At 34.9% G+C, this 16,120-nt stretch overlaps 1 protein-coding gene and 1 pseudogene across 1 annotated transcript; both read right to left on the bottom strand.

The window, feature by feature from the left end:
• Positions 1–1,603: 1,603 nt before the first annotated feature.
• Positions 1,604–3,756, bottom strand: LOC140753051 (uncharacterized). Its single transcript, XM_073087417.1, has 4 exons — positions 3,568–3,756; positions 3,253–3,384; positions 2,136–2,369; positions 1,604–1,801 (listed from the first exon to the last, which is right to left on the bottom strand). The coding sequence occupies exons 1-4, from the start codon at positions 3,694–3,696 to the stop codon at positions 1,604–1,606; spliced, it is 693 nt and encodes a 230-aa protein (XP_072943518.1). The 5' UTR covers positions 3,697–3,756.
• Positions 3,757–10,212: 6,456 nt separating this feature from the next.
• On the bottom strand, positions 10,213–10,945 carry LOC140753050 (uncharacterized; annotated as a pseudogene).
• Between the last annotated feature and the right edge of the window lie 5,175 nt (positions 10,946–16,120).

The raw sequence follows: 16,120 nt of genomic DNA, 5'->3' as shown, positions 1-16,120 counted from the left end.
AAAAAACGAAACTATAAAATGTGATCATATGTGCAATATTATGTAAAGTTCATAAATAATTAAATTATACCTGATGCCAAAACACGTCTGCTGGTTAATTTGTATTCAAATGCATTAAATTCGCAGTAAAAATTAAGTTTCTCCATTCATCATCTAACTTTTGTTGTTAAAGTTTGGGGTTTTAGCCTTGGCAATACTGGGATCAGACAAAGACTGTTGTCTATTTTCTGATAAGCAAGATTCGGGATCCAATTTTGCTATTGAGCTCAAAACTGGGTCATTCAAACTGTATCTTTTCCGGATACCCACGCATGCTTTAACGATGAAATTGAGGTATCTCTGTTTCATCACTGCTACTTCTTCGGTATGCGCATGTAGCTCTGGGATATCAAGTTGATTAGCAACACCCAATCTCAGATTTATGTAATGTTGACTATCAGTAGGGTCAATTGCATCGAGTGCGGTCTTTTTAAAATGATTCGGAATTATGTATAGGGATAAGAGTTCTCTGTATAGCTCAGTTATTTTGTTATGGGCTTCGATAATTACCGGATCTTCACTTTGAAAATAAACATTGACTTTGGTAAATTTTGGAAGCATCCAACATAAAAAATAAAAATATGCCTTGATGATGCGATCATTCAAAAGATTGTGAATATCTTGGCAATCCTGGTCTTCCAGCCATTTATCGTCAAAGTACAATCGCAAGGCATCCTATTGCTCCATAATTCTGTTCACAATACTGGACAGTGACAACCAACGCGTTTGGGCTGGACGTAGAATTTTGTGTATGTTGGTGTCCGTAAATGCTTGAAACTCTTTTAACTCGGCTTGACGTTTGCTGCTATTCTTGAAATAATTGTATATCAATCGGGTTAGTTTTTCTGCATCATTAAAGCGGCTACACACGACCCTAAAATCACTGGCGATATCGAGATAGTGAAATCGGGGCTGAATCGGCGATAAAATTGTCTCTACTCTACACACGTCCTTGCCTGTCAGTACGTAACCGACCGTGCTACAGACTGCTCGTTTTTCCGAAATGCCGCCGACGCTCTCAAAACAGCAGAAAATAGGAAATGTCTTGGCACTTACTACGGTGCCACCTAACCAGAGACGAAAAAGGAGGATCTGGGTTAAAAACTGGTTAATGAAACGCCATGAATTAAGCCACATGAACGTCATGAGACATTTAGAAGCAGATGATTTCAGAAACTTTTTAAGAATGGATATTGAGTGTTTTGAAGAGCTCCTCAATATGGTGACACCATTTATACAGAAACAGGATACCGTAATGCGAGAATCCATAAGTCCGAGAGAACGACTTACAGTTACTTTACGTTTCCTAGCAACTGGACAAAGCTATGAAGATTTGAAATTCAGTGCCATAATATCGCCGCAACTTATGTCCACAATGATTCCAGAGACATGTTGTGCTATCTATAATTGTTTGAAACACTTTATTAAGGTAAGTAGACTGAATTCTTATAGAATAATTAAAACATCCATTTAAAAGTTTTATTTTATTTATTTATATTAAGCAAAAACATACAAGGTATTTAATACTATTTATTTCATTTTTTATTAAAGATCAAAAAGTCCTTCATGTCTGAGTCAGTTCCTCTTTGAACTGTTGTGTCGCGTTGGTTGGATTTACGTATTCAGAAGAAGGTTGTTCAAATGTATATTGTGGGATAGACTGTAGAAATGGTTGTACAGTGGAGTTATACTCTGGAGATGCTTGAGGGAATTGTGACATCATGTGATGTTGGGGTGGTTGAGGAGAAGGTTGTACCGTATGCTGTGGAGGTGTTTGAGGGGATTGTGGTATAATAAATTGTGTAGATGATTGAGGGGACGGGTGTATCGCATATTGTGGAGATGGTTGAGGAGACGGTTGTGCCAGATATTGTTGACATGGCTGCGGTGATGAATTTGTCACCGAAGAGCCAGAGGAATAATGATAGTAGCGATGTGGAATGCGAGGATGTAATACTGTGTGTTGTGGAGATAAAGTGATACTAGATTCGTCTGTCAATTTGCCAAGTTTTCCGTAAAATAGGGCATCATTGATAATTTTTTGGGCAATCACTTGTTGATGGGTACTCAGGTTTTTTAATTGAACGCCTATTGACCTTTCCTATTATCTCCCAATCATCGTCTTGTCGAGTCATCAGTGTCTGAGCAGCATCCAGCAGTTTTTCTTGTTTACTTTGTATGGACATTTTCTGCTTCTTGGGCTGTGAACTTTTTCCAGAGTCCGCGGGCCCCTCTTTATCACATATTTCTGTATTTATAATTTGTGTCGATGATGTCGATGCTGATATATCTGGTGACGTAACGTTCCCTTTACTTTCTGTTTCAGATGCCTGCAATGCAAAGTGAATGGACAGATAATGCTAAAATGTTTGAAGACAAGTGGCAATTCGATCACTGTGTTGGTGCAATAGATGGAAAACATATATCCATAGAAAAGCCACCGAGGAGTGGCACGTTATTCTATAACTATAAAGGCTTTTTTAGTACAGTTCTGTTCGCCGTAGTAAATGAAAATTATGAGTTTATGTATATACATACTGGCATTAACGTAAGCGTCTCTGATGGCGGTGTCATAACTCATACATCACTGTATAATAAATTAATCACAGATAAGTTACATCTACCACCATCGTGTACGTTACAGGGCACAAATATTTCAGTGCCCTACACGTTTTTGGGAGACTCAGCATTCGGCATTAATAGACACATTATGAAGCCATACCCATTTAAGAACATAACTCACGAGAAAGGGATTTTCAACTACAGATTATCACGAGCAAGGAGAGTAGTTGAAAACGCGTTTGGAATTTTAGCAGCACGTTTTAGGATATTTCGTCAAAGAATAAGTGTGCACATTGATAATGTCGACAAAATTGTGCTCGCTTGTTGTGCCTTACATAATTATTTAAGAACAAAGTCAAAAAATTATATCACAAAAACATGTGTCGATGCTGAAAATATCAATGATTCTACTTTTCGTTATGGTGACTGGCGGGAAGAAACCACAGGACTTGTATCTCTAGCGCAAATCAGTGAAAAAGAGCGCAATAATGAAGGCAACAACGTGCGAAATAAATTTACAACTTATTTCAATGGACACAGCAGAGTTTTTTCAGGAGGATATGTTGAGAGTAGTTCCTACATAAATTTAGTGTGTATGTGTATCTGACAAATAAAACATCAGTTTATAAATTGCATATATTTTTTTCTTACCTCATCCAAAGTATCCGTTCCAGGTCGGCATGGCTCCGTCGTCCCCTCTAGGAATTGGAAGAGGGGGTAATACCATAACGCTGGTACATAGATGTCATTGGACCCCGATCCTGTTTGCTTGGAAGCATTCACCTGAAACACGTGAATTGAGATGTGCCAAAAAGCGTGAGCTTAAAGTAGGTAGCTCTATTTAAGAGCGTATAACCCTCTTTTGACGGGAAAATGAGAAAAAGACAAATATCTCGTGATTGAGAAGGAATCTCATTTTCCCGCCAAAAGAGGGTTATAGGCTCATAATATTCTACATGATCTTACCTTCTTCAGCTCTCTTCCATACGTAGTACGCATATTCTCAAGTTTTTTCTTGAAGTCAGCCAGCGACGTATCTCTGCCGATCTCTTCATTAAAAATTTGCACTAGCATTTTGAATGCCTCCTGTCTCATGTCGCGGTTGAAATAGTCTTTTTGTTTTTTGTCCCACAAATATGGTAAATCTTTAAATAAATCCATAGATTAGTAAAGATTACTCACTCCTTACAAGAAAATGTACCCAGTTTTGAGAATTGAAATAGTTGCGTAAAAAAGTTGTGCCACGTCTCCGTGCTAAAATGTCCCTAAAATATTTGAAATAATTATTTATTTATTACGTAAATTACGCAGTACTAGTTAATTATTCGTAAATTTTCTCTAAAAATGTTTTTATTTGTCAAGAATTCAAAAAAAGAACTTACTAAAATAAGCCGTTTGTGGCTTCATTCAATTTCAAGGCGGCGAAGTATCTTTACTAATCTATGAATAAATCAATGACTTTTGTCCACGCTTCTCGCTCATTTTCCTTCGCCATATTTTCGAAATAAAAAATAGTAGCCGTAAGCACGTCGTATCGCCCGCGGCGACAATAGTAACCGCAAGCACGTCGTATCGCCGCAGCGCTCGAGCGCAGACTGCGCAAAAATCAGTCCTGATTTCGCTACACACGTCCTGACAACGCTCCCTGAGCCGATAATCGTCCCTGAATCGTGAGCTCGCCCGTAGCGATTTAGGGACGAAAAAATCGGGTACGATTTGCCTACACACCAGGCGATTTATGGTACGATCTAGGGTCCTCCCCACCACTGTCCCGATATTGCCAGTGATTTTAGGGTCGTGTGTAGCCGCTTTTAGGCAATTCTTTACAAGCGTCGGAGGCGCATAAATGTAAGGAATGGCAAAGACATTTTATCACCATAATACCTGGTCACATTTGTCTATATCGTGAAGACACTGAATTACGACAGCCCATCATGGTATTGCAGCCATCTGATCCAAATCCAATTACATTTTCCAAAGGTATATTTTCGTCTCCAAATGATTTTGTTATTGAATTAAATAATTTTTCAGCCGTAGCTGAATAATCACCAGTCAGTGCAGCATTTTTATCATCAAAAATTTGAATAAGGTCCCAGAATCAACTGACTATACGCCCTGAACTTAGATAATAATATTTTACTACGACACACATTGTTTTCACACTGGCAACATCGGTACTTTCGTCTACCATTATAGAAAACTTTTCCCGTTCCAAATCTTCGACTAAACATTCTCTTTCAGAAGCTCCGACAACGTTGTTTATTACTGCTTGTAATTTGGTATGTTTAAGATAGATGTTACTTGCGATTTTAGAATCTGGGAAAACTTTTGAAAGTAAATCAACGAGATGATCCATCACTATGTGTGATATTTTATGTTCTGCCATAAAGGCCGTCAATTTTATTTCCGCAATTTTTCGTTGCTCGTCATCACTTACACGTTGCTGACTCTTAAAAATATTATCAATGGTACGCACTTGCGATAGGGGAAGACGAAGTTTATGTTTAGCACCTTCACTGTGTCTTTTAATAGCACCCAGATCGGCAGTTAAAGAAGAGTCGCAGATAGTGCAAATGCATTTATATACAGACTTTTGGTCACGCTTTAGCCACTTACGGAAGTCTTGTATTTGAAGCCATTCGTCACGAAATTGTTGCCGATATTTCTTTTTTGCACTTGAAGGACCGGCTATGCAGTGATATTCGTAGTGCTACGAATATCACTGTCCTCACTACTTGAGCTCATTTTTTACAGAAAGGATGCTTTAAGTTTTAAGTTAACTCACTCAAACCAGAAAAACTTTAATCTCAAATAAAAATGTACTGACTACAGTAGCAACAAAACCAATCAAAATCGAATGAGACGAAAAATACAATGTTCCTTTGTCAGACAGAGACGGCTAGTTGCGACCCGGTGCGTTTAGCGTTAGTTTTAATTCATCGGGGATTTCCCTGTACTTAAACAATATACAACTCTTTTTACATGGTCTATGAATGGATCTAGGTTAACTGCGTTTCGTTTTACGTATTAAACATTTTATATGATTGGAAATAAAATACAGTATATTCATACACTGTATTTTATCATTACAGTATACAGTAAAAAAGTCTGAAATACAGTAAATTTACTGTAATTACAGTGAATCTGGAAGCACTGGTGCAGCATTGGGCAAGATACCGCAAAGTTTCTTTAATACAAACCAACCGTCGGAAATCAACGATTTGTATGTTTTTTTAGTCACTGATTTATTCAATGTCAGAGCATTTACCATTGCAGTATTTAACAACAAATCTATAGCCAACTTCTTATACTATTTTACTGACTTTCGCAACGGTGATGAATATGCTTGGCTGTGTTATAATCCTTTATGATCTTTGGTTTCCGTGCCACCTTCCCCTGACGGTTCTTTATTTTCACGAATTCATCTGAGTGCTTCGTGGACAAAACCAAAACATCCCGTTTCTCCTTTCATTTCATCACCGTGATTTCGTCATTATTTTCTCGAGCAATGAATTGTCCCTTCTTCAGTTTACTACATATAACTGTTTTGGGCAAGGTTTCGTTTTCTAACAAAGCCTTGGCTAATTCGATACTTGTATACCAGTTATCGGTGAAAAGGGCATGACCTTTATTTAACCCTTAAATCGCCACCGACAGCTGCGTTGTGATTTTTGTGATCGAAATGGATATTTGGGAATCGTTTAGGTCTAGATAGAAGAAAAATGCAGTTTTTCAATTGTATTTTTATTTCTCATTTACACTTCATTTAGAACGGACATTGCCAATTACTCGTGTAGTATATGTACTACTTTTCTCGTGATGCACTGGCTCGACCACTCACTATGTGCGCAGGCGGCCGTCCGGTCTCGCCCTTGGCTCTCGCGATACTGACGCCTCGCGCCCCGCCACACCGTGAGCACGAGACAGTGTTTACAGCTGTACTTTAGTTAATAGTCATGATACAAACACTACAACTCGTAACAAATTAATCTCGTTATCTTTCTCGTAATCGTTAATCTTTGACACGTCTCATAAGACGGACATTGCCAATTAAAATTAAAACTACAAACTTTTTATTTTTAAATAGATTAAACTTATTTTGAAATTAGATTAAATCCTTTTTTAATTATTTTCTTTTAATATATGAGATCAAAAAAATAAAAACATTCAATCGCCCATGTCTACTTTGAAGTTCGTTTGCGAATTATTTGCGCAATTGTCTTTGCGAATCGCCATAATTAATGGAAAAATCGTTTAGTGCGCATCCGTCAAACACTGTCAAACGCTAACTTCACGGTTGCCATGGGCGATTGATCGTATTATAACAAAACAAAACCAAAAAATTTGTATCAAATTTCTCTAAAAGTAACATTTTATGAACATTTTGGAACTTTTATCAATAACAACAATTATATGATATTCTAAAAATACAGTAGAAGCTTTTTATTCGCGGGGTATATGTTCCGTAAATATGCCGCGAATACAGAAACCATGAATATGGAATAGTAATTTACGAGGGTCAAACTGAAAGTTCTTAGAAAATCAATAACTAAGCAAACTAACAAGTTATTTATAATATGATTATTTAGTAGTATATTCTTAAGCTTTAATAAAGGCATTACTTTTATTTTGATACATATTGAAAACATTTAGTCAGGGCCCAACCACATACATAATTTCTTTGACCATGATCTTGTTCATATATCTTATTAGAATTTAAAATTGCATTTAATTAATAATTCATTTCATTGGGAGGATTAGAAGTAATCTCATCTTGATTTACGAGAGTCAAACTGAAAGTTCTTAGAAAATCAAAAACTAAGCAAACTAATAAGTTATTTATTTTATTATTACTTTTCAAATTAGTGCCCGTTCACGTCAATAATCGCTGCATCCCATGGAACCGCTGAGAAAAGCACTTTGCCCATTCGGACTTCGGGGTCTCTTCGAGGGCCTTTTGAAACGCAGCCACTGCTTCCTCGGCGTCCGTAAAACGTTTTCCTCGAAGATTTTCTTTTATTTTCGGGAATAAATAAAAATCGCAGGGTGCGAGATCGCGGCTATACGGCTCAGTAATTCCACGTCTGAGGTCGCTAAATAGTTTATCGTTTTCCTGGCGGTGTGCGACGAGGCATTGTCGTGGTGAAGGAGGATCCTGCTAACTTTTTCCAAGACAAGTGGCAAACAATTATTAGTGTACCACTCTGCATTAACCGTTTTATGATCCTCCAAGACAATTATCGCGTAATGACCTGTCCTTGTCCTGAAAAACGAGGCCACCATCTTCTTTCCAACACTTACAACTCTCTTCACTTTAGTTTGCAACTGAACTCGGAAGGAAACACCCACTGAGCAGACTGCCTTTTGGTTTCCGGATCATAGCAATAAATCCAGGTTTCGTCACCCGTTACTACGTCGACACAGCATTTGAGTCACCTCCGTTAATTTTTTTTATCATTTCTCGGCACCAATCAACACGGCGCAGTTTTTGGGCTGATGATGATGATGATGAGGTATCCAGCTGGCACAAAGCTTCCTGGCCGCTAAATGTTCATGGATGATTTTGTGCACTTGAATGCTTAGGCTTGTCCGAATCTGCTCATAGGTCACCCTTTTGTCAGTCTCTATCATACGCCGCACAACACTGATGTTATCGTCAGTCGTCGCTGTCCCTCACGCAGATCATCGGTGATATTAGTGCGACCACGTTTAAGTCCATTAAACCAGTTGTAAACTGTAGCACGAGATGGGCTTCATCGTGAAAGGCCGATCGAAGTCTATCATAACTTTCTTGTTGACTTAAATGACATCTAAAGTCATAAACAATCATTATACGAAAATTTTCTCAACTTATATTCATGCTGACGTGCCCAAACAATTCAATTTGCCGCCAAATCGTAAAACAAATAACAAATGAATGAAATATATACCTAATAATATTGGTAGAGTTCTATTTTTAAAATTTAAACTTATTTTTTAATATAATGTTTATAAGTGGCGAGTTCTAAAACTTTCAGTTTGGCCCTTGTATATGGGGTTATAGGGGATACGTTCCTAGGCGACGAAATAAAAATAGCAAAGACATAAAAAAACGGTTTAATTTAAGCTTTTGACCATACATTTTGATAAGTTATATATTATCTTCAGGTTTAGGCAATGGTTTAAAAAATTTTGTATTCTTTTCTTGCTTGGCACTCACTGTTGGCAGTGGCATTAGCAATTTGCCTCTTAAAAATAAGACTTTGTTCCATTGATGGCTCAATTTTTATAAAGAAATCACAAAGCTCATTTGCCATTCTTAAGACATTATTAAGATTTTTCAGATTAAATGTCACGTTTTCAGTGTTTATTGAAGCCTCTTCTTCAAAGGGTTGTAAATTTAACATTTCCTCTAAGTCGATTTGAGTCAAATCTTCGTCTTGCGATTCAAGAAACTGCTGAATGTCACTTGATTCTATTTGTTCGAACCCATCTCGTCCTATTCCACTCACAATTTCGGCAATGTTTGCAGTTAAAGTTTGAATTTGCACAAACTCTTCCTTATTTTCCGCGATCAGAACAGGCCACAGTTTTTTCCAGCATGATTTCAATGTGTATAGCTCCAGTTCTTGCAATGATTATTTTATGTTTACGACGCATTTTGCTATGTCAAATTTCTTCCAGCATTCCATTACATTTATATCAGGATCACATTCCATTTTATCTATTAAATCATACTGGTTCATCGAATGTAATAGAGCTTGAAGGCCTGGATTATTCCTTGGTCCATAGGTTGAAGCAAAGCCGTCGTATTGAGGGGTAAAAATGTTACATTTATTCAAAGCAAAGTTTAGGTAAAGTCTTTAACCACTTTTTGTACATATTACATTGGTTTTTCCATTTTTACACAGTCGATATCGGCTCTGGGTTGTGAAAACAGGAAAATGGTCATAGCAATCCAGTCGTGCCTCATCCACTGGTCTTGCTAAAAATGGCTTAGCGATTTTGGCAGGTGTTGGAAAATCTAACGCTAATCTGTTTTTCGATAATGTGTTTGTTTTCATCAAAGCAAGAGCGACTTGAGTGCGAAATCTCTTTAGGCACATATGTTTTTCTCCCAACTGCTTGCAATCTCGACGATGTAATAGCCAACTGTTGTTGAGCGAAATATCCAACATGTGAGCAAAAACGGATAAATACCAACGTCGGGTTTTCATATGGATCCGATAGAGCGCGATCAGCATTTCCACAATGTCGACTCTTCCGATATGAGTGTTGTAAACTTTAATAGCGTTTGGACAGCTAAAAATACACCACTAAACCTAAACTCTATCAAAACATAAATTATTTCACCGCGCGTTCAAGCGTCTACACATTTCATCGGGGAACTCTCGTAAAAGACGTTAGGTCAGAAAAGACGGCATTTGCGCAGAGGCGCGCATTTTTAAACATTGTACTAAACGATAAGTATATGTAGATATCCGCATAAACGGCACTTATTCCTAGTAATGATAATACTTGTTCTCTTATACGATTTGTATTTTTCGTTAATACATAATATTTAAGAAAAAAGTACACCATTTCTTATTTTGAATTTGTTTATTAAATAATTTGTTCTATTTCGATTTGATTCTATCTAAATCTTCTACTATGTGTGCCTTTTACAATATTTGTTCCTTTTTTTACATCATTTCCATGTGACTCTGCCAGTAGCTTTAAAATTGCAGCAACAGTATTGCTTAGCATTTGAGCAGCTAGCTTAACTTTCAGTTTTGATCTGAAAGTCGATTTTACATGAAGGGATGTTAATTTTTTAAAATGTGGAGTAGATTTATTTTTCTGCCACCTCTGCTAGATGTAACCACCGTCCTTTTTTCCCGTCTATTTCTATTACTGCGCCACTAAGAAAATTATTACGAATAAACTTAAATAAATGAACATTATAAAGATTCTCATATGATTGTCTAATATAAAATAATTAGCTATAGTTGTAATGCCAGACCACTCCTTAAGTAGATTTAAACTTTCAATGTTTGTAGGTCACAAACTCCGGCGATGGCAGTGTATCCAATATCACCAACAGCTTTAATTACATGTTTGATTAAAACAGTGAGACTTTGTGATGAAATTGTATCTTTAACAAAGTAATGTGCTATTGGCTATTTAAATTTTTTGTGAAGGCCTTGTAACATAAATACTAACGCGTGATTAGCATTTGTAATGTTTTTTCGTCCAAATTGCACACAGCTTTTCTTTATCATTTCATTTCTCAGCTTTCTTCTTTAAATGTACCATGATAGTTTGGCTGATTCCTGTGTTTAACTCTATACCTTGAAGAAGAATTTGCAATGGTCGTATGCTTAGTAATGCCATCAAATGTGTGTCTGTATATTAGAGGTGACTTTTTCTATGTAGCAATAGGCAAGGCTTTTTCTAAAGATAACGATCGTTTACCTTGAGTTTTTTTAACATGGTTGTGTATGTAAGCCTTTATAAGAGTTTAAGTGCTAAAGACTTAATATGGGCCATTATGTATTTTTCTCTTCGAAGAACATTGATTTTCTGTTTGAAAATATTTATTCTTTTTATCAGCTTTGTTCCGAGATTTATTTATTTATGCACACTAAATATTATTATAGAGCTTATATTTAAAATTAAGTGCAAAGGCACTGCTTATTTCTTAAGAAATCTCTTTCAGCAGAACTGCAATTGGAAATTGGTTATCACCTGGTAGTACTGCGTTCACTTTTACATAATATATTATATGACTAGTAATATAACACACACACATTTATATTTATATATATATTCTCGTGTCACAATGTTAGTTACCGTACTCCTCCGAAACGGCTTTACTGATTTTCACCTAATTCAGTTGGTCTGAGAATCGGCTACTATCTATTTTTCATATCCCTAAGTGATAAGGGTTGTTCACCCTTAACAATTTTTATTTATATAGCAACACAACGTTTGCCGGGTCAGCTAGTTTGTAGTACTTTAGTAATAGCCAATTTTTCTATTCTAGTCGCAACTCCTGAAACTTTCCCACTCGTTACACTTGCGCACTTACCTTGCGTTACACTTAATTCCGTGAAAGTGGCTGCATCCAGGTTTTCAGTAGTCTTAACCATCAGCAACGACTCATTGACGACACCATCCTTGACGTAACGTATTGCTAATGCAATATTTTCGCGGTTGTTTTTATCTCTCTTCCCATCTTCCGTTACAGTAGTAGTAGTTAGAGTAAACCATTTCACGTCAGATTCATTAATATCTTTAACAATGGGACTTCGCACTGCTTGAACCATTGCTTGAATTATTTGATTTTGAATTTCAGGTGACCGATAGGTTGCGTTTTCTGGTATAGGAGTGAGAACCTCGTTCAAATTTGGATCTTTCATACATGTGTATTCAAATAAGTTCTGAAACAATTATTTTTCTTCTTCTAAAATATAATTTCCACGCAAAGCTAATTTGTTAACAATTAGAAATTGTATTAATTCAATGAAAGACTTCATGTTATACCTTTTTTTTTCTAATACATTTTGATTTATTAACATTTTAACACTGCTATAAGTCGATATTCTTTGTAATTTTTCCGGTCACATCGACTTAGTTTGAATATGAGAAATTGATTTTTCATGTTTTGGAAAACCAATTTTAGAATCAGTGGCATTTTTCCAGTTTGTAAATCCTGTGGAAGTGTACGAAGTTTGTGTGCTTCCATGAGGTGAAAATTGCTGGCATGTATAGCAAAAAGCAGCATCTTTCTCGACATAATACTGCAATCATTTATAACGCTTAAATCAATCAGAAACAAAGGCTCTGTTATGTAGTTTTGGATATGTGTCTAAACTTGTTTTATTGGTTCTCCGATTTGTGCAATATCAGAAGGAATACCATAGCTAACATTACCAACCTGCTGCCATGGAATTAGGAGTTGCGATTGAATTTTGGGCTTCCACCTCTTTAGAGCAGTGAGGTTCTTCGTGGTCAATTTTCTCTTCAATTCTTCGTTTTTACCACAGAAATTCCGTATGTCCATCTCAAAATCAATGAATTTTTAATTTATAGCAATAAAAATAACAATTATATCGATTTTTCACTAAAACACTCTTTGCAGTATACTTAGAAATTAAAAGAACTTACCTAAGTAAAGTTCCATTTCAATTGTACGAACTGCATAGTCTCGAAATGATAATGTAGATGTAATGACAAGAATACTCAGAAGATAGTTTAAATAACAAGTATCATTAACATCTTTATTTTACAAATAGGGTTTATTTACAAAATAGATTATATTTATTACAAAACAGGTCTTATAACTAAAATATAAGAATACTCAGAATATAGTTTAAATAACAAGTATCATTAACATTATCTATGACAAACATTACATTTGTGATGCACCCACGCTAATGTGTCTGTCTTGTTTGGAAGAATATGTCTCTTAGTATCGCGGTATGATAAAGCCAACTTATTCAAAGTACATTTCTAAACGTATAATATTACTTAATGGAAATATACCAGCATTTTTATTATTTTGTGTTACATGATGTATGAAAATAAAAAACGTAGATTTTATAATTGACTTTATTTGTATTCTACGAAACATTACAATAATCAACCTTTTTAGTCGTAAAATTGAAATCAGTTCACGAAGAAACAAAAAAAAAATACTTCTTAATTTTAACATAAACTTTCTCGTTGAAAAACATAAATATAAGGATTTATGAACACAATGAAATAAAAATTTCTTACTTTTCAGAACAGGAACTGCAAATTGCCTGCATGTGTTTTTGGCATATGGTTTGTTTGCAAAAATTGCAGTGAATCAACGTTTTGATGTCTTTAGACCGTGGACAAACTATACAGCGCTGTTTTATTTGTTGGTGATATTTCGGTGCTTGGTCCAGGAGTATTCAACATCCTCCTGAGTGATTTGGGTAACCCTGTTTGGCCTTTTCATATTGCTTTGAGATTGCGTCATATTCCGATTATAGATAATATTGGTATTGATACCAGAAGTATCCAGCATATGAAAGAAAAATCTCAATGGCCAACGTGAACGTATCCTTGAAATACTATAGTTGCCACACATTTGGTCGGCCGTGTCCACGCCGCTTTTTGTTTCATTTGGTATAAATTTCATTTTATAACTTTTGCTTCTGAAATGATTGGCTAAATATTGCTTACATACAAGTTGTTGACAGATATCACAAATATTTTTTTCCTTTGGGTTGCTTACCGATGCTGTTGAAGTAGAAGCACCTTCGTTGATTTTCATCCTCTTGGCAGTAGGAGGGTGAATCTTAGTCCAGAATATATTTTTGACGATTTTTACGAAAAAAATTAAACCTTGTGGGACAAAAATTATTTTATACTAGGATTATTTATTGATTAATATCAGCGAAATTAATAAAGAAGGCACCATTGTGAAGTTAATATTTTCGGAGATTAATCAAATTTAAAAAAATCACTGTTGAAGATAATGACAGTGTGTGAAAGGTAATGATTTTATGGTAAGACATAATGATAAGTTTTGCGAATAATGATTTTGTGTTAATTGTAATGTTTAAATTAAAAAAAAATCGAAATAAAGTAAATCCTGCATCAAAAATCAACAAAATATTTTAATTATGAAATCACAAATACAAAATATGTATATACAAATACAAAATAAATATACGTCTAAAAGAATACAATTTTGACATAATTATTGAATTAACAATATTTTTATTTAAAATAAAGGATAAGTTAAAGACTTTATAATCTGAATAGTTTTCTTTCACTTTTACAATAATTTTATTTTTTTATTATTTAGTAATCATAATCTTAAATAGGGTTCACTACAAAATTTTACTTATTATAAAATAATAATTTCTTTTATATTGTCATTATACATTTCTTTTTCAAATTTGATGTTTTTTAATATAATAAAAAAATAAAAATTTAGGACACTTTTAGCATGAACATTTAACGCATGTCCACTGATCATATAATTAAACACAAATATGATAAAATCATAAGATTAATATTGGAAAATATTTATTGAAAATAGTAATAAAATTACATTTTAGATGTTGAAGGTTTTGGTTCTCCATAATCACCAATATAATAAGGGCTGCTTTGTTTTATTTTAATATCGGATAGAACAACTATTTGTTTATTTGGAATTTGTTTACTTCGGTTCCCATTTTCTAAATTTGACAATGGGGTAACATAATAAGGATCAATATTTTCTATGTTTTCATGGTTATTATTTTGGAGACTTCCTAAATCATATCCATGGACACATTTGTCATCAGCATTACAATCAAAGCAGCTGAGTTTTCTAAGAACTGTCGTTGGAACAGTATTATCCCATATGACCTGGTACACGGATAAAGTGCCCTTGAAGGGTTTTAAATTTTCTGGAATTAGTCTTTCTTTAGTTATTATTTCCTGTTCACCCACTTTCTTGATAATAACATTATCGGTGGTTAACATGTCACAAAATTGATTATAAGTGCCAATGTCTTTACCAAAAAGTATCATACGGTCAGCTGTCCTTTTAAGAACTGCGCCTACCTCATCAGGGGCACCCTTTCTATGTCCAGCTTCAGAGTGGTTCCATGTTACTTTCTTAATTTGATGGAAATCTTGACATATTTGTGTTAATATATAAAAATCTAGTTATTGCTGCTTTAATATTTATTGTAGTCTTTATTTTTTCAGTCAACTGTTATTTTTTCTTAGTTCCATTTTTCAGTGTAACTTCTTTGATTGTTTTTCGCCTTTCTAAAATTGTACATTGCTATCGGAAAGATTAAAATATTCTGGCTGATTTGATGAACAAGTACTACAACTTATATTTAAACAAGCTAAATTCCTCGAGTCACAACACAGTTTTGATAGTAATTGTTCACAAGTTCTCACATTTACTACACGAGCTCTATGTAAACCTTGTATAAATAATTCCAAATTAAGATGTCGTGTACAAAGACAAGTATTGCTAAGGTTTGGAAATACTGTCCAAAAAGGTCGCAATTTACAATTCGCCTGACATGCCGATTCTGCCTTTGATTTTTTACAGCTACAATGGTAACTGCGACTTGTGTCTAAAAGTTTAATCATGGGTTATCCGTCCCACAGTTTCCTAGAGGCTAGTGTTCTTCCTTTAAAATATCTTTTCCTTTAGTAAATCACTCTTTAATATGCTGATCTACCTAGATACTAAATTATTATGAATGGTTAAACCAAATTTAGGTTCTTCTGGAGTATCACAAAAGGATGTTAATGATATCTCCAAATTGTCATCTGTACCTAACTGTAATGATATTTTTATATCCTGTATCATGTACATTATTAATCTGAATGATTCTTCAATAAAATGTTCATTCATTAAAATCATTACACCCCTTCGATAGTAATAGTTGTGTCTATCTACTAATTATTAGTATTTTGTTATATGGGTATATACCCAATGTGAAGGAGATACCCTATTAGAATGGGTGAATAACATTTCATCCATGTACTTAATAGTAGTATCTTGTAATGT

This window comes from Epargyreus clarus, unplaced genomic scaffold (genome assembly GCF_041222505.1).
Source record: "Epargyreus clarus isolate Ecla_fem2 unplaced genomic scaffold, WU_Ecla_fem_2.2 ptg000026l, whole genome shotgun sequence".
NCBI lineage: Eukaryota > Metazoa > Arthropoda > Insecta > Lepidoptera > Hesperiidae > Epargyreus > Epargyreus clarus.
This window is presented reverse-complemented; position numbering and strand designations above follow the sequence as displayed.

Bases quoted from the DNA above. Each gene is read 5' to 3' on its own strand.
- LOC140753051 (XM_073087417.1), bottom strand. From the start codon at position 3,696: ATGAGACAGGAGGCATTCAAAATGCTAGTGCAAATTTTTAATGAAGAG. The intron at 3,385-3,567 runs GTAAGATCATGT...CACGTGTTTCAG, and splicing joins ATGGAAGAGAGCTGAAGAAG to GTGAATGCTTCCAAGCAAAC. The intron at 1,802-2,135 runs GTCAATAGGCGT...ACACCTCCACAG, and splicing joins ATTGGGAGATAATAGGAAAG to CATACGGTACAACCTTCTCC.